Genomic DNA, 26,363 nt, shown 5'->3' on the forward strand with positions numbered 1-26,363 from the left:
AATCACTTCCAAGTAATCTAGGCTAGCATGGTACTTCATACTGAAGTTTGCAGGCCTCTCACAGATCAGATCAACAAGGCCTATAGTTGATATCTGTCCAGAAAAAGAAAAGTGAAAATCTTTCTCACCAATATCAGTTTCTCTAACACATTCTTGCAGGTTTGCTTTCTGTCTCCCAAAACATCTTTCTGCTTCATTAAGACCCGATACCGGCTGAAAAATTCTTGGTAAGTCCACCTAGAGAGGAAAACCTTGTCAGCTCATAGCATTAGGAGCCTTTCCCCAGAGGCCCCACGGCAGAACCCTGCTGGCTCACCGGGAGGGGAAGCCCGCTGCGCTGATTCGGATGGTCTCCAGGACACCACATGCCCTCAGTTGCTGCACTGCCCTCTTCTCGTCAAATCTGCAAGGAGAAATGAAGTTACTGGCCCACAGACAGCCATTCTCCTCAGTCAGGGATTAAACTTTTTGTAAAGAACTAAGTGGATAAGTAAGAGAGGAATGTATTCAAAAGTTGGAGCAGGGATGGAGAGGTGGGTCAGCAGTTACAAGTACTTGCTTGCAAAGCCTGATGGCTTGGGCTCAACCCCAGGACCCACATGAAGCTACATGCACAAAGCATGCATCTGGAGGTTGTTTGCAGCAGCAAGAAGCCATGGTATACTATTCTCTCTCCTCTCAAATAAATATTTTTTAAAAAATAAAAATATGCCAGACATGGTGGTGCACACCTTTAATCCCAGCACTTGGGAGGAAGAGGTAGGAGGTTCACCATTGAGTTCAAGGCCACCCCGAGACTCCATAGTGAATCCCATGTCAGCCTGGGCTAGAATGAGACCCTACCCTGAAAAACCAAAATAAATAAACAAACAAACAAACAAATAATAATTTTAAAGTTGGAACCGTGATCAAAATGGAAAACTATGAGACAATGCAGAAGAGACAATTAGCGGTACAAACAAATATGTAAACATATACTACAACTCATAAGCAAGTCCACATTGCATACTAAAGAAAACGAGAGCCGGGCGTGGTGGTACACGCCTTTAATCCCAGCACTCTGGAGGCAGAGGTCGGAGGATCGCTGTGAGTTCAAGGCCACCCTGAGACTACAGAGTTAATTCCAGGTCAGCCTGGACCAGAGTGAGACCCTACCTCGAAAAACCAAAAAAAAAAAAAAAAAAAGAAAAGAAAAGAAAAGAAAAGGAGGAAGACAATATTCTGTACTTTGCCTATCCTCTAACAAGTATGTAATCATGGTCTGGCTATATAGAGAGTTTTGAGGCCAGCCTGACTACATGAGATCCTGTCTCAAAAAACAAAAAACAAAAAAGGGAGGGGGAGAAATTTAAAAAAAAAGAAAGAAATACTTGGTTGGCCTTAACTCTTCAAATCCTTAGAAGGCTAACTGATGATTTGTGCTCAGGTTCTCAAAAGGAAACAAAGACTGAAAAAAAGTATTAACTATAACGTCTTAAAGACATGAAGATCTCCCCAAACATCTTTCCTTATTTGGGTTTGGCAGTCATAAGCAGCATGGACACTTCTGTTGAGAAAAGCTTACGTGAATGGGAACTTGAAGTCGTTAGGCTTAATGCAGCGCACATAGTGAGGTGTAGTGGCATTGAGGGTTTCCATGAGCAGGTGCAGGGAGTTTCGAAACTGCATGAAAAAGGGCAGAGAGGTGCGTCAAGGTTTTGTCAGAAGCCAAAGACCATGTGAAGAATTTGAAATTCTCTTCCTTTGTCATGAAAAGAGATAGCTATGCACACTATGAATCTGACCCAGATTTGCAACGAGCTGCTACTAACCAAGGACTCTGAGCTTTCATTTAAAATTTCTAAGTTACCATCGCATGTTTGCTCTACTAAATTTGCTTTTCCTCTGTCACATGAAGCAAACTAGTGTTCAGCTTCCCTTCCAAGCCCACCCATGTTCAGGCACTAAGCACATGTGAATGCCTCCCAGTCCCCAAGCAAGGAGTGGATGCTGCCATGCACAAAGGAGCTGACTGCTGCTCTGTACAAACACAGAGACAAGACAGCAAAGAACAAATAAGGACAATGGTGGTCAGAGTCCAATATGCACTAGAGAGAGAAAGAGAGATTTTGGGAAAGAATGACATAAAAATCACAGGTTTAGGGCAGGTGAAGTATGAGTGGACAGGGCTACTGGTCTGTACAGTAAAAGCACCAGTCTCTCCTTACCAGAAGAGCCTATCTGGAAGGAAGGAAGGAAGGAAGACCTGAGGATTTGGGTACATTGAGGGGAAGGAGCGGACAGAAGTGGCTCCTGGACTCACCTGGTGCCCCACTGTCTTCTTGTGCTCTTTGGCCATCTGGCCTGGTCGGCCTTTGGTGGGCTTTACAGGAACGCGGGTAAGGGGTGTACGCCCGGAAGAGGTGGCTGAGGTGGGACTGATAGCCTTCTCATCATCTTGAAATAGTTCTGGTAGCATCTTAAACTGAGTCAAAAATAGTTAAAATCATTATACTCTAGAGCTGGGCACATCTGGACTTGTACCCAATGGTGATCTAGAAAACTCTCCATTTGGATGGAGTAGACATGCCATGTTTCTAGAACATCCCTTCAACATGACAGAGCAGAAAAATGTGGAACCACTATGGAAGCAATAATTTCATACAGAACTGAAAGACCATGTTGAAGAAAAGACTCTGGAAACAGAAGACAAGTAGTTGGAAAGAAGGCATTCAATGGAAGGGAGATTTGGCAGGGAGAAAGAGGTGGTCATGGTAAGGGATTACTGTCATGATATACTGTCTATATGGATTTTTTGGTTTTGTTTATTTTGAGGTAGGTCCAGGCTGACCTGGAATTCACTATGTAGTCTCAGGGTGGCCTCAAACTCATGGTGATACCCTTACCTCTGCCTCTCAAGTGCTGGGATTAAAATGTGCACTACCATGCTGGCTCTATATTGTCTATGTTTATAGAAGTTGTCAAGAAAAGTTATTAAAATGTAAAAAAGAACAGGCTTGGGCTGGAGAGATGGCTTAGCGGTTAAGTGCTTGCCTGTGAAGCCTAAGGACTCTGGTTTGAGGCTCGGTTCCCCAGGTCCCACGTTAGCCAGATGCACAAGGGGGCGCACACGTCTGGAGTTCGTTTGCAGAGGCTGGAAGCCCTGGCGCGCCCATTCTCTCTCTCTCCCTCTATCTGTCTTTCTCTCTGTGTCTGTCGCTCTCAAATAAACAAATAAATAATTAAAAAAAAAATAAAGAACAGGCTTTGTGCAAGGCAGCCTGGGTTTTTCCTAACTTGGAAACTCATGAGCCATGAAGTCTTTGTGCCTCAGTTGCAGGATGAGCGCAATGTAATGTCACTCACTGTACGCACTGGAGGTGCCCACATCTGACAAGCTGTAGCACCAGACCTGCACACATCGCTATATGTCTGATAAATTAAAAACAGTTAAAAATGGATTAGAAAAATTGTCACTGAAAGGCTAATGCTCAAGTAGTTTACAGTTTATTGAATGTGTCAGATTAGGATAACCTATCCATGGTTACCTTGCTTGACTTAAGGACTTTGATTTGTTCTTCAAAAACAGTGTCTTTATTCTTTTCAAGGAAACCTTCACACTGATATTCCACCTGAAATCCAATGGGGAAAAAAAATATCTGTGACTGACATCACTTTTGAATAGACATTATCATCATCAAAACCCCAAAACATTTATTAGCTCAGGCTATATGACTAGCTCTTGTTGAAGTGGTATATCAGTCTTTTCCAAGAAAACAGAACCTAGGAAGAAGTATATATTAATTTGCTATGCCACTCCTGGGTACACCCAAAACCTTTTTACATCCTTACCACAGAGATAATTTCACATTCATGTTTACTGCTGCATTATTCACAACCCCTAAGAAACAGAACCAGTCTGGATATCCATCAATAGATGAATGAATAAAGAAAATCTGGTACATATAGCACACAATGGAATTTTATTCAGCCATAGGAAAAATGAAATCATGATATTGCAGGAAAATGGTTGTAACTGGAAACCATTATGTTAAGTGAAATAAGACAGTCTCAGAAAGCCCAACTGCATGTTTCCCCCACATGCGGATTTTAAATTTCAGTGTGAGTGTGTGTATGTGTGTGCACGCCATGAAACTAGGAAAGGGAAAACAGAGGAAGAAAAACTCTCACGATGGGGTGGGGGAGGGTTGACAAGAGAGGGTGATAGAGTACATGGAACACGAAGAAGGGAGGTCACAAAGGGAAGGGGAAGTTATAGGGCAGGACAGTGGAGGGATACTGCATGGCAAATTCCTCCATGTTGAAAGCAGTCAACAACTATTGCCAGCTTTCTCAAGAGCAGCTGTAACAACTGACTCAAGATGTGCAAGACTGGGCTTGTGATTCCCCCATAGAAGGAAGAGGGTAGGGAAAGGTTGGCAGGCCCCCTCCCACTTGAGATCCAAGTATGTGCTGACACCTGCGCTCTTGAAGCCTCAGGGGGAGATGAAGTATATAACAGTAAAAGATCAAAGACAATGAACTGCACCTAAGCAGCCATGGGGAGGGGCCACCCAGAATGGGGTGAGACTTCTTGGTGATGTGGCTTCTTTGGGATCTCTATGATCTGCAATTAAGTCCTCACCCTGTGACCCAGGGAGAAGCGTCTGTGGGGGAATCCTGACACAGGGGGCTGCAAGCAGCCATGGGAAGTCATCATCCATGCTGGAATGAGACTCTGCAAAGGTGTTATGGCTGTTCAGGAGACTCCACGCTCCCGTAAGTAACCCTGCACCCTGCTCTGTAAGTGATGCCACTAAAGTCACTGGCTAACCAGAACTGTGAAGCAGCGTGTCGTCATGCCTTGCTGATAGGGAGCCACTGAATGAAACATTGCAGAAGGTAAGACAGACACACAGTTCCTATGCTAGAACCTGAAAGACTAGCGTGCTTTAGAACTCAGAATTTTGCACCCATGTAGAGAAGTAGTATGAATGTACTCCATTTTAACATTCCCAGAAGAGTTTAAGGCAGCCATCTATACTGCACTTCATGAACCGTTAGTATTTCTGCACTGAAACATGCAAATGTCCACCTCAACTGGGATAACTACTATAAATAGTCTCATTTTAGTCCAGGTCAGGGTTAGGTTTAGCTGCTGAATGAGTTATGAAAACACTTTTAGTTCTCACTTTCTTAGATTTTGAAATTGCAGACAAAATCTTTCAGACCCCCATTTATTTCATATATAATTGAAGTTAAAGGAATTGAGAAGCCAGTACTAAATGATTTTTCTATAAGACCTTAAAGAAAGTAAGCAACAGCAAAGAAAAAAAGAATACCTCATGACTAATGACTTTTTAAATCATTTAAAATATTAAAAAAGAACAGTCTCTAAAGTGTCCTTACTTTGTCAGCAAAATGCTGTATGATGAAAGCTTTGTTTGACAGGCGGGGCTTTTCAAAGAGGGCACATTTGTTCAAGTGTGTGTTGTACAGTTTTTGAGCCCAAGTGTCATCTGTACCTTTAGGCATCTATGTTGAGAAGAAAGAAAACAACTGAACACAGAGACACATCAGTTGCCAACAAATCTCTTTTGGTTTTACCCAACAGCTTTTATATCTAATTTAAGAATTCATTTCTTCCTTACAGAGTTAGGATTAAAGCATGACTGAATCACAAAAACTTTTTATCTTGGAAGTTTGACCTATGCATATATTTGCAGAAGTATCCAAGGTACGTATGTATAAAAATGAACTTGGTGATGTGGCTTCTTTGGGATCAATCAATTGATTGTTAAAATAAGAGTCAGCCTAAGAGACGGTTATTATGAAGACTAAGGAAAAATTTGGGTAGTATTTAGAATGAATTCATTCTTGTACATGTCTTAAAAGCAAAGAAATGATCAATTTGGAGGAAACTGTAAGAGGACACTGTCCTTATTTTCATACCTTTATGAATGAAGTTGATTTCTCATTATGTATAAATATTATATTTTTTAACAAAAACTTTAAAAATATATATGATAGCTAATATTTCATTTTTAACTTGTAAGGCCTTTCTCTTATTCAAAAAATATCAAATATTGGTATTATGACTCTTAGTATAGAGAAACTGTTATCCAAATATTGAGCTGAGTCATGCCAAGGAAGGTCTCAGTCATGAATTCTTGTCCTTCATGACTAGAGTATATGTAACATTTATTTAGTATTATTACGTTAACATTAATTGTTAAGTTTATAGTAGCCCAGTTGGTAGGTGATGTCGGAAGTCTGGCTGCTTACAAGGGTGACTGTGGTAACTTACAACTTACTACATAGACACCAAAGGGAGGTAAAGAGAGAGACACTAAATTTGCCTAAGACCCCTTAGTAACAATGTAGGAATCCAGTACTTTCTCTAACATGCTGCATTTTAAACACTAAAGCTAAAACTCCATCCACATCATGTATATCAGTAACACAGAACCATTTGCTCACTTAAATATTACGGCTATTTAGAATTATTATTAATACACCTTTTCACAATTTCTTGCATTTTTTTCAATAATGAAGCAAAGTATTAAATGTACACAAGTTAAAAACAAAAGTGGGGCTGGAGAGATGGCTTAGCAGTTAAGGTGCTTGCCTGCAAAGCCTAAGAAGTCACGCACATGCACACAAGGGGGTGCACACATCTAGAGTTCGTTCACAGTGGCTAAGGCCCTGGTACCTCTCTCTCTCTCTGCTTCTTTCTCTTTCAAAAACAAAAATAAAAAAGTGATGAAATTTGGTAGTAATCATATCAAATGTCTATTTATAATTAGCTGAAGACAGAAGTAAAATTCTCCTAACTTCACTTTCAACTAAAATCCCTAGGTTCTGGTGTCCCTTCGGAATGAAATTCAGAGTGACAGGCTCCCTGCTTCCCCCTCCACACCCTCCCCCCGGACTATTGCTACCGTGGTATACTAATGAATTTCTACTTGAACTCACTTGTCTTCTGGCCTTGATTGTATCTATTTCAACAGACTAAGTATTCAAGAAAGTCATAATTACCTTGCACTCTTCATCCAGCAAATCTAGAATGCCCATTTTAGATTCAATAAGATTAATACAAGGCTGATTATCATAAAAGTCTATGAGTGTCCATGGAATTTGCTCCTTCATGTATTCCTCTTGTTCTAATTTGAAGACATGCTGAAATAACAAAGAAAACAGTATCCATTATTGGATTATTGCCATAAAGAATGTTGTTAAGAATAGTCCTTAAAGTACTAAGAAGATGACAACAAAATGAGAAAGTTCATGGCTTCCAGCAACATCAATCATGTGGAAGAAGCATAATTTATACACAGAAAAAAAACGAAGAAACCACAGACAGTAAAATCTCAGGTATGTAGTATTTTTGGTGAAAAACTAAATCTAAAAATGTAAATTTTTGTGTGCATAGTTTAATTTGAGACAGGATTTCAGTACGTATTCCAAAGCTTGCCTGGAACTCTCAATCCTCTAGTGCCGGGATTTCAGGTGTGCACCATGACAGCCTGTGCTTGTTCTAAGTAGCTGATTAAGGTAGGAGCCCTCCAGACAAGCAATTCTCCCTGAGAGACTGAGGTGCTGAAGTAAAGATGCCTTGAGCTGTGAGAACAGCTGACTTGTGACTGCCTTCATCATCCTCTTCAGACAGGGAATCCATGGCTCACTTTTTGGAAGTCCACATCAAACAATGCAAACAGCTCCCAACAGGACCAGTACATTTTTGTTCATGCTAAAAGTTCCAACAACCATCATGCACACCCCTGCTTCTACATTTCCACTCCTCATTTAATATATATATATATAAAAGGTATTGAGGACTAGAGAGATGACTTAGAGGTTAAAAGGTACTTGTTGGCCAAGCCTGACAGCTGGAATGCAACCCCCCAGTGCACACATAAAACCAGGTGCCCAAAGCAGCATATGTATCTGGAGTTCATTTACAGTGGCAAGAGGCCCCAGAGTACCAATTTCCTTTCTCCCTCCTCACCCTTCTCTCTCCCTCCTTACAAGTAAATAAATAAATAAGTAAAAATTCGAAAAATAGGCATTGTGCTCGCTTTGGCAGCACATATACTAAAATTGGAACAATACAGAGAAGATTAGCATGGCCCCTGTGCAAGGATGACAAGCAAATTTGTGAAGCATTCCATAAATAAAAATGAAAAATAGCTATTGAGGGCTGGAGAGATAGCTTAGCAGCTAAGGCATATGCCTGCAAAGCCAGAGGATCCTGGTTCAATTCTCCAGGTCCCACGTGAGCCAGATGCACAAGGGACACGTGCATCTGGAGTTTGTCTGCAGTGGCTGGAGGCCCTGGCATGCCCATTTTCTCTCTCAATAAATAAATTATATATATATATATATATATATATATATATATATATATACACACATACACACATATATAATTTCTTTATGTTTTTTGAGGCCAGGTCTCACTCTAGCCCAGGCTGACCTGGCATTCACTATGTAGTCTCAGGGTAGCCTCAAACTCATTTGATCCTCCTACCTCTGCCTCTCCAATGCTGGAATTAAAGGCATGAGTCACCACACCTGGCTGAATAAAATATATTTTTAAAAAATAGGTACTGAGCATATACTATGTATTAGTCACTGCACATGGTCAGCAGCACAGACATGGACATTACTCTGGTGAACTGAGAGACTCGTGGGAGAGATCAGATGAGTAGTAAGAATATAATTATAACCTGCAATAATACTGCATAAAAATAATCTATAATAGCAAAATCCTTATCTAGGGACTGGGGAGATGGCTCAGCAGCTGAAGGTTCTTGCCTGCAAAGCCTGCCAGGCTGAATTCAATTCCTTAGCCACTCACATAAAGGAAGATGCAAAAAGTGGTCCAAGTGTCTGGCATTTGCTTGCAGTGGCCAGAGAATATGGTGCATGTGTGTATGCACACACACATACACATGCGTGCACAAATGAATAAATAACTAAAAAAGAAGTTTTGTTCTACTTTGGTTACATGTATTCAGCACAGGATTCTTGGGAGAGACTTGAGATCTGAACTTTGAAGGTGAATGGGAGTACGCTGGTCCAAACAGCAAGGACAACCCAACCACTGGCTTTGCTTCAGGCTGCTGCTCCAGCCTGATGGCTCACAACACAGCTTCTCATCTCTGCAGACGCTGGTGGTCACTGCTTGTCTCTTCTGCCTCCACTGCTTCTCTCACACATCTTGCTATTTTCCTTTTGTGGCTATGACCAGACAACATCGATTTTCTAGGATCCCAAGCCCTTTGAAATGTAGGTGACATGGAAATTTCTAATATATATACTGTCCTCATACACCTAGAACTTTTACTCTGTTTTCTTTACCTATGGTAATATTTTTGCTCATTTGCAGTATTTGCAGTATAACCATCCCTAATAATCCTTAGTCAAAAAAATCCATTAGCAAATTTCTTCTGTTCTTGAGATTACTATGAAGTTCATAGGGCACCATGTATCAGTAGGTGCCCTGGCTGATGCTGTTCTTCCAAACCAATTCTGTCTTTTCAAAAGTATCATTAATTTGAGCTGGGGAGATGGCACAGTGGTAAGGTGTTTGCTGCATCAGCATGAAGATCTGAGTTTGATATGCTACACTCACAAAGAGCTGAGCATAACTGCATGTGTTGTAACCTCGGTGCTAAGGGGCAAAGACAGGAGGATCACTGGAGCTCACTGGTAAAGCAGTCTAACTGGAAAATAGCAAGTTCCAGGTTCAGTGAGAAATTCTGTTTTCAAGGAAACAAGACAGAAAACTGACAGAGGAGGATGCCTAATATCCTCCCCTGGCCCCTGTATGCATGTGCATGGGGCGTGTGCATCTGCATACATACATATGCATATACCACAAGCATAATCACCCTACCATGCACATGCAATGAGCCTTGTACCTATCTCAATTCATCAAATCCATAAAACCATTCATGGTAGATGCTATCATTCTCTCTATTTTATAGATGAGAAGCTAATGTTCAGGGTACCAGGGGTCTTCCCTATAATCCCTTGGGATTATCGAAGCACAGTGGGATTCTAACATAATCAGTTCACCTCTAGGTTCTGGGTCCCTCTCAGTATTACAATCTCCTGGCCCTCCTCACAAAGCACTTGAATCTCTCAACACTACGATGTTCGTCAAGGATGTATGACATTACTACCTCATGAAAGCCACTCTCAAAATATGTCCACTGCTATGGTCTCAGCAAATGGCTTGGTCATTGAAAAAGCAGCTGCGAAATCTGATGATTAGTCCGACATCTTGCTAACAAGGCAAGTGACAACTAAAGTAGTTATAACTGCACGTATTATTAGCCTCAAAACAGCAAGCTGAAGGCACCCCTGGGCTCAAAGCTTTATTCTCAATGCTGGGACCTGCTACACTTTCTACATAAAAAAGGGTTTGTTTTTCCTCAACAAGAGATAAGCATCAAACATTTCCCTAATGTTTTACCAATGTCTGATAAGCAGTCCCTCAACAGCTTAGCTATTTTAAACCTCATTAGCAATTATAATTCAGGAGTTCATTTCAGGGACTGGGATTTACAAAGCTTGGGAACCCAAGACAAAAGCTCATAGCAGAATATTACTTAAGAAAGAAAAATCTTACCATGTTGAATTGTTGCTGTAGTTTTTCATTTGCATAATTTATGCAAAACTGTTCAAAACTATTTATCTCAAATGTTTCAAATCTGTAATAGCAAAATAAAACAGAAAGGGAAGAAAAAGAATAAATAGCTTTAAAAACTATAAAATGTGCATATCTGGAAGAAGAAATGAGAAGGACCCCAACACTGAAATTTTCTTTACACATCAAGTGAGGACAAAGGCTCAGAAGTTGGAAGCATCGACTAATGGTAAGCACCAGCTGAGACAAGGAGCTTTTATTAATGAAACCCGCCTGCAGAAGAATTGGCTCTGAGTTTTTGAGGCTCATTCATCCCCAAGTAGAAAATGACAGAAATATGACACAGTCATAGCTCCTGTTAATTTACATACTCATATTACACACACATAGAAAGGAAATAAAAAGTGCTCTCACAGATTATTTTGAAAAACTAAATAAGGGAATTAAAAGTTAGACAACAAATAAGCCAACTGTACAGGAAATGTCTTAACAGTTACAAAAGAGCATCCAGAGAAGACAAACTAACAAATGAACTTGGACTTTTAGAAATTCAATGACAATTTATCACAAGAATCTTGAAAACCAATTAACTCTATTAGCTTAGTAAATTAGCTCTGCAGCTTATTTTTGCTTGTTTTAGTTCAACTTTAAACACTATTTCTCTATTGTTTTTTAGCATTATGCAACCATCATGAAGACACTTCTGAACTGTTATAGGTAGGGTTTCTCTTTCCTCACTAGGAGGAGATCCAGCTTCATACAAATGCAGTTACTAAACACTCCTGTACACACGTGCTCTCTGGCTAAGCAGTGTGCAGATGCTCTTACCCATAAATGTCCAGCACACCAATGAAAGAGTGTTGCTTGACCGCTGAATGGAGAGCCTGGTTGACATGATCTACGATCCAGTTAAATAGCTTTGCATAGATGTGCTTTGCCAGAGCATCACGGGCATTTATTGCCTGTAGTTTGGAGATGGGCTTGATGTAAGTCTCTGTGGCAGTAGCCAGCTTCCGGTGGCAGAGCCAGTGACACATCTCTTCATAATCCACACCCATGAGGTCGCAGAAGATGGTAAGTGGTTCGTGCTTGGGCTGCCAAAAGATAATACATTATTTCCCGTGACCTTATCAATCAAATAATCTCTTTTTCAAAAAATGTTTTTTATTTTTATTTATTTGAGAGTGACAGACAGAAAGGGAAAAAGGCAGAGAGAGAGAGAGAGAGAGAGAGAGGGAGAGAGAGAGAGAGAATGGGCGTGCCAGGGCTTCCAGCCACTGCAAACGAACTCCAGACGTGAGTGGCCCCTTGGGCATCTGGCTAACGTGGGTCTTGGGGTATCGATCCTCGAACCGGGGTCCTTAGGCTTCACAACAAGCACTTAACCACTAAGCCATCTCTCCAGCCCAGCAATCAAAGAATTTCTTGAAAAGTGCTAAAGAAGTAACAAATAAGATTCAGTAACATCTGTCACACAGATACCAACATCACTTAAACCTGATCAGTGACAAGGATTAGTTATCCATCTGGGTGGTATTTACAATTTCATTTAGGCTCATTAAAAAAAAAAATCTTGGGACTAGAGAAATGGCTTAGCGGTTAAGCGGTTGCCTATGAAGCCTAAGGACCCCAGTTCGAGGCTCGATTCCCCAGGACCCACATTAGCCAGATGCACAAGGGGGCGCACACATCTGGAGTTCATATACAGTGGCTGGAGGCCCTGGTGCGCCCATGCGTGCTCTCTCTCTCTCTCTCTCTCTCTCGCTTGCTCGCTCTTTGCCTCTTTCTCTCTCTGTTACTTTCAAATAAATAAATGAAAATAAAAACAAAAATAAACTTTTTAAAAATCTCGAGCTAGGGAGATGGCTTAGCAGTTAAGGCACTTGCCTAAAAAGCTGAAGGACCATGGTTTGATCTCTCAGGACCCACATAAGCCAGATTCACAAAGTGCAGCATGCGTCTGGCGTTTGTTTGCAGTGGCTGGAGGCCCTGGTGCGCCCATTCTCTCATTCTCTCTCTCTCAAATAAATAAAAATAGGAAAATATTTTTTAAAAATCTTCCTTGGTTCTTCATAGGTATATTTACATCTTTCCTGGCACATATTTAGTTGTTCAGAGATCCAACCAGTCAACAAATACTTGGTAAATGTGCACTGTGTGTAAGTAAACCAAAACAGACATGGTTTTTTCCCACTGAAAGCTTACAGTCATAGACGAAGTAGATAGTAGCCAAATTATTTCTTCCTAAAATGTAAAATACTGCAAAGGACTCTATGCTAAGAGTCCAGGTGAGAGGGCCACCCTCTATCCAAGAAGGCAGGAAGACGGCTGCCTTGAGAATGTAACTGACATCTCAATGAATGGAAAGGGCCACCAGGTCAAAGGGGAAGAAAAGTTTTCTAAGCTCAGGGAAACAGCCTGAGGACTTGAGTTTGATCCTCAGAACCTACATAAAACACGGGGTGTGGCAGTGTGTTCATGTCAGGGCTGGGGAAGCGGAGATGGAGATGGGGTCCCTAGGGCTCACTGGTGAGCTTTAGGACAATAAGAACCCCGTCTTAAAGGAGGCGGGTGACACTACTGAGGGTAACATCCAACGTTGTCCTCTGGCCTCCATAGGAAACACAGGCGTGTACATATGTGTACAGATGCATGCATATACATGCACTTTGAAAATTAGCTCTGTTACTGTCCAACAGACTTAAAATATATTTGTTGGCTACATCAAGAATAAACAAAACTAAGCCGGATGTGGTGGCACACGCCTTTAATCCCAGCACTCGGGAGGCAGAGGTAGGAGAATCGCCGAGAGTTCAAGGCCACCCTGAGACTACAGAGTTAATTCCAGGTCAGCCTGTACCAGAGTGAGACCCTACCTCGAAAAACAAAACAAAACAAATCAAAACAAAACAAAAGAATAAACAAAACTGGCCAGGCGTGGTGGCGCATGCCTTTAATCCCAGCACTTGAGAGGCAGAGGTAGGAGGATCAGTGTGAGTTCAAGGCCACCACGAGACTACACAGTGAACCATATAGGTCAGCCTGGGCTAAAGTGAGACCCTACCTCAAAAAACAAACAAACAAAAGAATAAACTGTGGTGAAACATACTTGTAATCCTAGCTGAGGCAGGAGGATCACAAGTTGAACATATGCTTGGGCTACATAGTGGGTTTAAGTCTAGCTTGGGCAACTGATGAGACCTCGTCTCAGAATTTGAAAAACAAAAGTTAGGAACAGGGCTGGGGGCCATGAATGATGGTGCATATGTACAGTCCTTACACCTGGAAGATGGAAGCAGGAGGAACAAGAGGTGAAAGCCGTCCTTGGCTTCAAGGCTGAGAGCACAGCTCAGTAACGGAGCACTGGCCTAGCACACACAGCGCTCTGGGGTCACTCCAAAGGCAGCTCAACTGCCGTCACATCAGCTTGCTCTGAACTTACAGGAATTGTGCAGCTGTCTGAATCTCGGGATGCAAATCCAACGTTGCCTAAGTGAAGGATGCCAGCAAGGATTCGAAAAGTCCCCATTTGATAAGATTCACTAATCCCTGAAACAGAGGAAATGAATAAGTGATTAATTTCAGAGTAGCAACAAATAATTATGGCAGAAAAATTTAAGTCTACTGTTAACTAATGAATACTGCCAGATGTGGTACATGTAACAGTGTGTTGTGGATAACAATACTTTCATGACCATTGGCATTAACATATTAGACATCATGGCTGTGAAGTGGGACTGATCTGATCTCTTGGCCTGGCTCTGCTACCAACCTGCCATCTTACATAGGCAGGTAACATCACCCTTCCAAGCTTTGGTTTTCTCACCTGAGATAATGAAACAACAATGTTGAACAAAGAGTGTTTGTAAATACTAAATGAGAAAATAATCAAAGCACACCTCAAATACTATAGGATGCATGTTAAGTACTAAACACATGATCATTATTGTCACAGTCTGATTATGAGTAATTTATTAATATTATTGTCAAATGCACACTGTAGCTCAATAAGGCAATTTACAATTGGGTTATTTAACTATTTCTAAGTATAGATGAATGACAAATTAAAGGGATTCCAAGACTAGAAGTAAGTGTTCAAACTGGCTTTAACCCTGGGCCTCCTGAGTGAGGATCCCTACAAGGCATTAGAACAGGACCTATAGAGTAAGGCAAGATGAGGAAGGTAGATGACTTTGGGACTTGATTGGATCAGGCTCCATTTTTCAGTAAAGGACATAATTTCCAGAATATTAATCATAATTATATAAATAGCAGTAAACTTTTCAAAATATGTACTCTTATACACATTTAGCCATCTTATGCATGTAAAGGGAAAGGCCACAGGACAGCCTTGGGTGCTATATCTTCAGAACACTGTCAACAATCTTTAGACAGGGTCTCTCACCGGCCTGGAGTTCACCAGCTAGGATTCTCCTGTCTCTGCCTCCCTAGTACTGTGATTACAGACACAGGTTATCATGTCCAGCATTTTTTGTGGGTTCTGAGGACCTCAAGGCAAGTACTTTATCCAACTGAGATATGTCTCCAACCTGGACCACATTTTTACTAGTAATATTTGAAAGTTAAACTAACTCAGTTGAGGATACATCTTAAAATACCAAAGTACTATTCTGAGTTATTTTAAAATATACTTTACTTTTGTTTATTTGTTTGAGAGAGAAGGAGGGGGAGAGAGAATGAGCACATAAGGACCTCTAGCTACTACAAACGAACTCCAGACACATGTGCCACCTTCTGCATCTGGCTTACATGGGTCCTAGGAAATTTAACTTGGGTTCTTTGGCTTTGCAGACAAGTTCCTTAACCACTAAGCTATCTCTCTAGGCCTATTTTTAAAATTTTATCTTAGAGAGAGTGAGAGTGAGCAACAGACAGAGAGAACTGGCATGCCAGGGCCTCAGCTACTGTAATCAAACTCCAGACATTTGTGCCACCTAGTGCACATGTGTGACCTTGTGCTTGCATCACCATGTGTGTCTGGCTTATGTGGAATCTGAAGAGATTGAATATGGGCCCTTAGGCTTTGCAGGGAAGCATCTTAGCTGCCTAAGCCATTTCTCGATCCCCAGCCCTATTTAATTTTTTTCATTTATTTATTTGAGAGGAGGGAAAGAGGCAGCTAGAGAAAATGGGCAAACCGGAGCCTCTAGCCACTGCAAATGAACTCCAGACTTATATGCTATTTTGTGCATCTAGCTTACATCTTAACCAAAAACCATCCCTCCAGCCCTCCAGCCCTATTTTTGAGTTATTTATAGTCTGAGGTTTCAATTTAAATTCATCTCTAAAAGTTCTGCAGCTCTAAGGATACTCATTCACCTGTACACCTGTCATTTATTAAATCCCAGAACACAGCAGTGGCATCAGTGTTTCATAAGCACTGGAATGCATGTAATGTACTACTCTGTCACATGCCAACTCATTTACACATTCCAGCTCTCAAGAGGCTAAGGCAGGAGGGCTATGAGCACCAGACCAGCATGGGCTACACTGTAAGACCCAGTTCCAAAGAAAAAAAAGAGGACTGAAGAGCTGGCTTAAGGCACTTGGCTGCAAAGCCTAAGGACCCATGTTTGACTCTCCAGGTCCCATATAAGTCAGACGTACAAGGTGACCCAAGTGCACAAGGTTGCATATGCACACAAGGTGGCACATGCATCTGGAGTTTGATTACAGTGGCTACAGGCCCTGGCATGTCAATTTTCTACCCCTTAACTTCCCTTGCTCTCTTGCATAAAAAGACCAGCCTGTTGGGCTTGCCTAAAGAAAAAATAATAAAGAAGGAAGGAAGAAAGGAAGGAGAAACAAAAGAATAAAAGCTAAACCAAACAAACATAATCTACAAAACATGAGCTTAAACAGAAACTCATTTCATTTAGCTTTAAATTCTAGGGTTTTGGAAACTTTTTTCTGTTTACTTTTATTTATTTATTTGAGAGCGAGAGAGAACAAAAGAGGCAGAGAGAGAGAATGAGCACACCAGGGCCTCCAGCCACTGTAAACAAACTCCAGATGCATATACCCCCTTGTGCATCTGGCTAACATGGGTCCTGGGGAATCAAGCCTTGAACTGGGGTCCTTAGGCTTCACAGGAAAGCGCTTAACAGCTACACCATCTCTCCAGCCCTCTAGGTTTTTTTTTTAAAAAAAGATTTATTTATATTTTATTTATTAGAGAGAGAGAAAGAGAATGGGCACATCAGGGTCTCTGCCCACTCCAAACAAACTCCAGATGCATGCGCCACCTTGTGCATCTGGCTTACGTGGGACCTGGAGAATCAAACCTGGATCCTTAGGCTTTGGTTTGTTTGTTAAACCTGAAGCAGGGCTGGAGAGATGGCTTAGTGGTTGAGCACTTGCCTGTGAAGCCTAAGGACCCTGGTTCAAGGCTCAACTCCCCAGGACCCACATTAGCCAGATGCACAAGGGGGCGCATGCGTCTGGAGTTCGTTTGCAGTGGCTGGAAGCCCTGGCGTGCCCACTCTCCTCGCTCTGCCTCTTTCTCTCTCTGTCTGTCACTCTCAAATAAATAAATAAATAATTAAAAAAAAAACCTGAAGCAAAGAATTAGTCCTAACTCTCCTGATGCATAAAATAATGTTTTGACCAGGTGTAGTGGTGCACACCTTTAATCCTAGTACTCAGGAGGCAGAAGTAGGAGGATCTCTGTGAGTTCAAGGCCAGCCTGGGACTAGGGAGTGAATTCCAAGTCAGCCTGGGCAACACTGAGACCTGACTTGGAAAAAACAAAACAATAATAATAAATTTTTGCCTGATTTCAGGGTGTAATTCAATGATCATTAGTAAATTCCCAAGGCTAAGCACATCATTACCACAATCTAATTTTAAAGCAGTGCGAAGAAACCTGTTTCCATTTGTCTAGGTTTCTTCCCTAAGATATGTGACATGTCCAGCAATGCTTACCACTTAATAGAGAGCCAAGTCAATATTCCAAACAACATTGCTTGTGAAAATAAAACACGACAATATTCCTGCTCCTGAGAGCTCAAGGAACTGCCCTTACCCAGCAGCGAGCAGGCCTGCCGGGTGTGTGCCATTTCCTTCGCGTCATCCACTCCTTCGATCACAGGACTGCCTCCTTGCTTCGTGTAATGGAAGTCATCTGCATTTCCTGCAATGAAACAAAATAAAGCACTTCCAGTCCAGGAAAAAGCTTTGACTTCTACCCTAAGAAAACAATGAATTAGAGCCAATGTCAGGATATGTTCTTAAATGACATTTTAATACTAAACTCAAAAATACATGCTTATTTGCTGAGGCTCTTGGTTTTCCACCAGGACCAGATGGTAAGACCCTATATGCTCAAGCATGCTTGGGCTGCCAGGCCACTGAGAAATCCTGCTGGAACAGAGATAAAAACCTCCTCCGTGTAGACCAGCTGACAGAAAGCTAGAAAAAGCTATGCTGCATGTAGTTCCATGGAAGAGAGAAGGAAGTCAACAGTGGAGATAAACAATAGTGGACACTGCAAGCCTTAAATTTGGCCAGCAAGGACAAATGAACCAACAGGTGCGATAGTGGCACGTCTGTTATGAGGCCCACTCCATGGGAGGGAATACATCCCTGATATTGAAAACCTATAACAGGGGACGACATGAGCTATAGGGGTGTAACACCTGCTGTTGTCTGGCTAAATGTACATACCATGCTCATCAAACTGACCAGTAAGCACTTCTCTTAATGTTCATACCCATATATTAACACTATTCTCACTTTTAATTAGAGAAGCTTCTCTTTTCAGATGGCAGTGACCTTGGGATGACTCAAAAGGCACCATAGTGCTGGAAAGAAGTGACAGGAGTGCTCAGCACTGCAATATCTCTATCACACCTTCCAGGCTGAGGGTCCATTGCAGAAGAGGTGGTGGAAAGAATGTAAGAGCCAAAAGAAGGGTAGGACTCCTTACAATGTGCTCCTCCAGACACAAAATGGCCTGGATATCCATGACCTCGTAGTACCTGACACTACATACACAAGACCATCATAAGAGGAGGAAAAGATCATGACATCAAAATAAAAGAGAAACTGATTGCGGGGGGAGGGAATATAATGGAGAGTGGACTTGCGAAGGGGAAGGTAGGGGGAGATTACCATGATTTATTGTTTATAATTATGGAAACTGTTAATAAAAATAAATAAATAAATGTTTATAATTTATTGATCTTGGTTTATGAAATGAGTAGTACTTTCCTACAAGTTAATCCTGAACAACATGCTAGGACATTTCCTTAAACAATTTTTTTTTTTAGTATTTTACTTTATGTTGCAAGTAGAGAGAAGAAACAATGGCACATCAGGGTCTCTTCCCACTGCCAATGAGCTCCAGATGCATGTGCCACTTTGCGCAACTAGCTTGACATGGGTATTGGGGATTTGAACCTCGGCTACCTTTAACCAATCTGCCATCTTTCCAGCCCTCAAACACCTTTTATAGTTATTATTATTATTTTGTGTGGCAAAGGGAATTAGAGGTAGGTCTTGCTCTAGCTCAGGTCAACCTGTAATTTACTATGTAGTCTCAGGGTAACCTCAAATTCATGGTGATCCTCCGACCTCTTGCTTCCTGAGTGCTGGGATTAAGGGCGTATGCTACCATGCCCATCATCAAACACTTTTTAATCAAGATAAGTTTCAAACACATATAAAAATACACTAGAATAATGACCCTTACATATTTATCACCCATTTAAACAAATATCATCACATGCATTGACATGCTCTATTATACAATCACTCCTTCCCCATCCCATGGAACATTATTCTGAAGCCAATCACAGACTAAAAAACATTTCATTCATATGCATTTCAGAATGAAGTAAGATTCTTTTTTTAACAAGTCAGTCTGGGAACTCAAAAATGAACAGAAAAACACCACCAATACCATACCTAATCGTAGCATCTGAAATTCAGGTAACTTTGCCGAAGCACAAAGCTGATAGAAGATGTGATAATTTCTCTCCTCTTCTGCCTTTGAAATAAGAAGAGTTTCCAATTACAGCATATTATCTAAAACTCAAAAAACTCTATTATACATTTTTAGTATATTTTTTAAAATATTTTTATTTATTTGAGAGAAAGTGACAGAGAATAGGTGTGCCAGGTCCTCTTGCTGCTACAAACAAACTCCAGATACATGCATCATTTTGTGTGTGAAGCTCTCATGTAGGTGCTAGGGAACTGAACCTAGGCCAGCAGGTTTTACAAGCAAGTGCCTTTAACTGCTGAGCCACCTCCCAGACCCCATTTCTAACATTTAATTATCTCAGTAAAGACCAACAAAAATAAGGCTGGTGGAATCACCATACCTGATTTTAACCTATACGACAGAACCATAGTAACAAAAACAGCATGGTAATGGCACAAAAACAGACATGTAGATCAGTGGAACAGAATAGAGGACCCAGATGTAAGCCCAAGTAGCTATAGCCACCTGATATTCGATAAAAATGCCAAAAATACTCATTGGAGAAAAAAAGACAGCCTCTTCAGCAAATGATGTTTTGAAAACTGGACATATATCTATAGAAGGATGAAAATAGATTCTTCTCTCTCGCCATGCACAAGAATTAAGTCCAAATGGATTAAACACCTTAACATCAGACCTGAAACTCTGAAACTGCTAGAGGAAAAAGTAGGGGAAACCCTTCAACATATTGGTCTTGGCAAAGACTTTCTGAATACAACCCCAATTGCTCAGGCAATAAAACCACAGATTAATCCCTGGGACGTCATGAAATTACAAAGATTTTGCACTGCAAAGGACACAGTGAAAAAAGCAAAGAGGCAACCTACAGAATGGGAAAAAATCTTCACCAGCTATAGATCTGATAGAGGATTAATATCTAGGATATACAAAGAACTCAAATAATTAAATAATAAGGAATCAAACAAGCCAATCAAAAAATGAGCTATGGAGCTAAATAGAGGATTCTCAAAGGAAGAAATACGAATGGCATATAAGCATCTAAAAAAATGTTTTACGTCACTAGTCATCAGGGAAATGCAGATTAAAACTACATTGAGATTCCATCTCACTCCTGTCAGATTGGCCACCGTCATAAAAACAAATGATCATAAATGTTGGCGGGGATGTGGAAAAAGAGGAACCCTTCTACACTGCTGGTGGGAATGCAATCTGGTCCAGCCATTGTGGAAATCAGTGTGGAGGTTCCTAAAACAGCTAAAGATTGATCTACTTTATGACCCAGCTATAGCACTCCTAGGCATATATCCGAAGGACTCATCCATTTCCTTAGAAGTACGTGCTCAACCATGTTTATTGCTGCTCAATTTATAATAGCTAGGAAATGGAACCAGTCTAGATGTCCCTCAACTGATGAGTGGATAACGAAGATGTGGCACATTTATACAATGGAGTTCTTTTCAGCGGTAAAGAAAAATGAAGTTACGAAATTTGCAGAAAAATGGATGGACCTGGAAAGGATTATACTAAGTGAGGTAACCCAGGCCCAGAAAGCCAAGCGCCACATGTTCTCTCTTATGTGGATCCTAGCTACAGATGATTGGGCTTCTGCGTGAGAATGAAAATACTTAGTAGCAGAGGCCAGTAAGTTAAAAAGGAGACATAAAGGGAAGAGACAGGAAGGGAGGAGGGTACTTAATAGGTTGGTATTGCATATATGTAGGTACAATCATTGAGATGGGGAGGTAATATGATGGAGAATGCAATTTCAAAGGGAAAGTGTGTTGGGGGGAGGGAAGGAATTACCATGGGATTTTTTTTATAATCATGGAAAATGCTAATAAAAAAATAAAAATTAAAAAATATTATCTCAGTAAAATCCTCAACTGTTCTAATATTTATTTATGACGAACCCTCATGGTTTACTGCACGCTGGGCACAGTGGTATACACCTGAAGTCCCAGCTACTGAGGAGGAGGATGGATTGAGACTAGTAATTTGGGGCCAGTCTGGGCAACATAGTAAGACTGTCTCCTGAAAAAGAAAAATTGAGCATATTTTCTACACACATGAGTACAGATGTGTTAGCAACATTCAATATGGGGCTGGATACATTGCTCAGTGGTTAAGGTGATTGCATATAACATTCAATATCAAATATTAGTGCTGAGGATTGAACTCACGGCCCCACACAGGCTAGACAGATGTTCTATCATTGTACAGTATTCACAGGTCTCATTTTACCTTCTATTTCAAGAGTCTCACTAAGTGCCTAGGCTGGCCTTGAACTTGTGATCCTTCTGTCTCAGTCTTCCAAGTAGCTGGGATTACAGGCCTACGTCACCAGGCACAGCTTAGCAATGTTTGTTAAGTTAGCTTGTTAGATGACAACAGTATGAGACTGTGCTATTTTTTCCTTATTTTTTAAAATTTATTTTTATATTTTTATTTATTTGAGAGAGGGAGAGAGAAAGAATGAGAGAGAAGGAGAGTATGGGAGAAAATGACCATGCCAGGGCCTCTAGCCACTGCAAACAAACTCCAGATATATACCACCTTGTGTATCTTGCTTACGTGGGTCATGGGGAATTGAACCTGAGTCCTTTGGCTTTGCAAGCAAGTGCCTTAACCACTAAGCCATCTTTCTAGTTCAGATACCATGCTTTGAGAGTTTTGTTACAAAACTAAAACAGGTTTGTTAACCCTCAACACTATTTTATAGGAGCTTCTAGATTTATGGTATTCTTAATCTCTGACTGGATTCAAACTATAACTCACTGAAGACATAAATCAATTTCTTCTTTATCAAATGGGAAATAAGAGATTACTGTAGGCCAGGCATGGTGATGCACGCCTTTAGTCCCAGCACTCGGAAGGCAGAGGTAGGAGGATCACTGTGTGTTCAAGGCCACCCTGAGACTACACAGTGAATTCCAGGTCAGCCTGAACTAGAGTGAGATCCTACCTCGAAAACAAAAACATAAATAAATAAAAAGATAAGACTAAACTAACATTACTTCTGTTATTTCTTTATTTATTGATTTATTTATTTGAGAGAGAAAGAGGCAGAGAAAGGGAGAGAGAATGGGTGTGCCAGGGCCTTCAGCCACTGCAAACGAACTCCAGATGCATGCACCCCCTTGTATATCTGGCTTATGTGGGTCCTGGGGAATCGAACTGAGGTCCTTTGGCTTTGTAGGCAAACACCTTAACCACTAAGCCATCTCTCCAGCCCCTAACATTACTTCTTCTTAACTAAGCTTTTCAACAAGTGTATGTAAGAAAAAGTCAAAAGTATTATATAGACTCAGAAAGACAAATATTGCATGTTTCCTTATATACAGAATCTAGATTTAAATATAAATATATGACATAAAAATAGGAGAGGCTATCGTGGGGATGAAAATGTGTCAACTGAGGTGAGGGGGAAGAAGACAGGGCAATGGAGAGGAAGAGACAGCGTCATATGTTCTCTCTCTCACATGGAATCTAGATTTAAGGCAGATAGTCAGAGACAGATTGACAGACATGTGCATGTGTGACATGAAAGCAGAAGGTTGACTGTTTGGGAGGGGAAGGAAACCAGCAAAGGGGGGATATTGACTGGGAGGAAGATACAATGATATGTATGTATGAGAATGTCATAATAAAACTTATTATTATAGATACTAAAAAAGTTAATTTCATTGAAAACAACCTAAATCAGGGCCTACTTCTAAAGACTGGCAGTCTAAGGAGGTAGTCTCCTGCTGCTAACAGGTGCCATTCTGCATGTTTCCAGAAGTGTGGTTGGAGAATCTAGAAATGTGGATTATTCACAACTGGGGACTCTGCAGTCACCACTACAAGCATATACACATATGCTCAGGACTGACTTACCTGGAACACCACTCTGGATTTCTCTAAAAGGTAAGTTCTCATGTTGGCACCAATGATTCGATATCTCTTATCAAAACCAATTTCAATATACTTCCCAAAACGGCTGCTGTTATCATTCCTGGTTGTTTTAGCATTTCCAATTGACTAAAAAGCAATAGAGAAAATAAGACTTTATAAGCTTATCTTATTTCATGACATTTCCCCAGTTTACGCAGAGGAAGAATAGAGTAGACTAGAACTCTAAAACTGATTCTTTCGTGCTGGGGAGATGGATTAGTGGTTAAAAGAGTTTACAAAGTCTGCTGGCCTGGGTTCAACTCCCCAGTACTCACATAAAGCCAGATACACCCTGTGTCACATGCATTTGGAGTTTGTTTATATCAACAAAAGGCCCTGGTGCCCTCATTCCTATTCTCTCTCTCTCTCTCTCTCTCCCTCCCTCACTCCCTCCCTTCTTCTCTTCTTCCCCTTGCAAATAAATAAAGAAAAATAAAATATAAAAAATATGATTCAAGCTGGGTGTGGTAGTGTACACCTTTAATCCCAGCACTAAGGAGGCAGAGGTAGGAGGATCGCCATAAGTTCAAATCTACCCTGGAACTACATAGTAAGTTCCAGGTCAGTCTGGGCTAAAGTGGGACACTACCTTGAGACCGCCCTCCCCCCCCCGCAAAAAAAAGAAAGAAAGAAAAAGAAAAGATTCATCTGGGCATGGTGGCACACATCTTTAATCCCAGCTCTCGGGAGGCAGAGGTAGGAGGATCACTAGGAGTTTGAGGCTCATGAATATGGAGTTTGTTTACAGTGGCTACAGGCCCTGTTATACCATTTTCTCTCTGTATCTCTCAAGTAAATCAACAAATATGTTTAAAATTTTCCTAGAAATGTTTTGGCATTTAGGGTTCTTTTAGAAGTGGAAGGCTCTATCACCTCATTCAGTGGCAACAAAGGTTAAGATGAACTGCTCATTATGAGTTAAGTCAGACAAGCAGTGAAGCTCTAAAGGCAGCTGCCAGAACTGGTTGTCTTTAAAAAATATTTTATTCATTTATTGATTAGAGAGAAAGGAGGGGGACAGAATGGACACACCAGGGCCTCCAGCCACTGCAAATGAACTCCAGATGCATGCACCACCTTGTGCATCCAGCTTTATGTGGGTACTGGGAATTGAAGTGGGTCCTTTGGCTTTGCCATCAAGCATCTTAACTGTTGATCCATCTCTCCAGCCCCAGCACTGGCTTTTTTTTTGTTTTTTAAAGTTTACTTTATTTACTTATTTGAGAGAGAGAAAGAGGCAGAGACAAAGAGAGAATGGGCATGCCCGGGCCTCTAGCCACTGCAACTGAACTCCAGATGTGTGCACCACCTTGTGCATCTGGTTTACGTGGGTCCTGGGGAATCAACTGGGTCTGTAGACTTCACAGGCAAGCACTTTAACTGCAAAGCCATCTCTCCAGCCCAGCACTGTTTTGTTTTTTGTGGGCTTTTTTTTTTTTTTTTTTTGGTTTTTTGAGGTGGGGTCTCACTCTAGCATAGGCTGACCTGGCATTCACTCTGTATTCTCAGGGTGGCCTCAAACTCAGGGCAACCCTCCTACCTCTGCCTCCTGAGTGCTGGGATTAAAGGCATATTCCATCATGCCCAGCTCCCAGAACTGGTTTTTGATGGTTTTGTCTAACTCATAAAACAACTGTTACAAAATGCATAGAATGTAACTTTCTTTTCAATTTTTATATAAACTTAAAATTTATGATGATGTATGTCTGTTTTTTAATTTAGTGACATGCTTCGATAAAATTCTCTTTTAAAGAAATGTAGTATGCTTAGAAGATTAAGTATCCATATAATGTACGTATAAAGTGCTTAATGAGCTTATTTCATGCAAAATTAGCATCTCAAGCTGGGAAGATGGCTCCACTGGTAAAGAGCTTGCCCTGTAAACATAAGGATCCAAGTTCAGATCCCCAGAACCGTGTAAAAAGGTCAGCTGCAAGGGTGTGCACCTGTAATCCCAGTACTGGGGAGGAAGAATAGGAGGATCCCTGAGGCTTGCTGACTAGCTAGTTTAACTAGATCAGTGAGTTCTGAAATCAATGAGAGACCCTGTCTCAAAATACAAGGTGGAAAGACTTCAACCTCTGACCTCCACATGCACACACACACGCAAGTACAAACATACACAGGAATACACCACATACAGACACATCAAAAAGTAATCTTTCCCTTGTGCACAGCCTAGTAGGATTAGTATATAAAACCATAGCAAAGAAAAAGATGGAAAAGCATGAGGCCTTAGCTAAGCTGATGTGCATCAGAAATAACAAAGCACCATGGCTACAAGATCATGAGATCTCACTGTGAGAGAGCAGGAGAAATCACCCTGTTTTGTCTCTCAGAGTGAGAGAGCAGGAGAATTGCCCTGTTTGTCTCTCAGTGTGAGAGAGCAGGAGAATTGCCCTGTTTTGTCTCTCAGTGTGAGAGAGCAGGAGAAATCACCCTGTTTGTCTCTTAGTGTGAGAGAGCAGGAGAATTACCATTTTGTCTCTCAGTGTGAGAGAGCAGAGGGAAATCACCCTGTTTTGTTTCAGCAATGAAGACAGTGCTACAGTTTAGATTAGCAGTTTCAATGTGTGTGTTTTTTAGAAAAAATGAGGGTGATTGGAAGCTGTCTTCCCAGAAAATTACAGTGATTTAGTATAGCTAGAAATAATTTCAAAAAATTAACTAGCGGGTGTGGTAGCACACGCTTTTAATCGCAGCACTTGGGAGGCAGAGGTTGGTGGATCACCGTGAGTTCAAGGCCACCCTGAGACTACTTAGTGAGTTCCAGGTCAGCCTGAACTAGAGTGAGACCCTACATCAAAAAAACAAAAAATAAAAAAA

At 41.1% G+C, this 26,363-nt stretch overlaps 1 protein-coding gene and 1 non-coding gene across 6 annotated transcripts in view; one reads left to right on the forward strand and one right to left on the reverse strand.

Annotated features, from left to right (window-relative positions):
* Positions 1–26,363, reverse strand: part of Myo5a (myosin VA) — a 164,561-nt gene that overhangs the window by 71,293 nt on the left and 66,905 nt on the right. For all 5 annotated transcript variants that reach the window (XM_045160477.1, XM_045160475.1, XM_045160476.1 and 2 more), the window contains exons 6-18: positions 23,481–23,624; positions 19,565–19,646; positions 17,682–17,789; positions 14,079–14,185; positions 11,465–11,730; positions 10,619–10,700; positions 7,018–7,158; positions 5,389–5,514; positions 3,528–3,611; positions 2,303–2,464; positions 1,565–1,662; positions 317–403; positions 129–237 (exon numbers count right to left, since the gene is read on the reverse strand). In XM_045160477.1, coding sequence (XP_045016412.1) covers positions 129–237; positions 317–403; positions 1,565–1,662; positions 2,303–2,464; positions 3,528–3,611; positions 5,389–5,514; positions 7,018–7,158; positions 10,619–10,700; positions 11,465–11,730; positions 14,079–14,185; positions 17,682–17,789; positions 19,565–19,646; positions 23,481–23,624 — 1,596 coding nt within the window. The remainder of the gene's footprint in view (positions 1–128; positions 238–316; positions 404–1,564; positions 1,663–2,302; positions 2,465–3,527; positions 3,612–5,388; positions 5,515–7,017; positions 7,159–10,618; positions 10,701–11,464; positions 11,731–14,078; positions 14,186–17,681; positions 17,790–19,564; positions 19,647–23,480; positions 23,625–26,363) is intronic.
* Positions 8,050–8,156, forward strand: LOC123464178. The gene has a single exon (XR_006639418.1). It is a non-coding gene; the product is annotated as a U6 spliceosomal RNA (small nuclear RNA).

Source organism: Jaculus jaculus, chromosome 10 (assembly GCF_020740685.1).
Source record: "Jaculus jaculus isolate mJacJac1 chromosome 10, mJacJac1.mat.Y.cur, whole genome shotgun sequence".
Taxonomy (NCBI): domain Eukaryota; kingdom Metazoa; phylum Chordata; class Mammalia; order Rodentia; family Dipodidae; genus Jaculus; species Jaculus jaculus.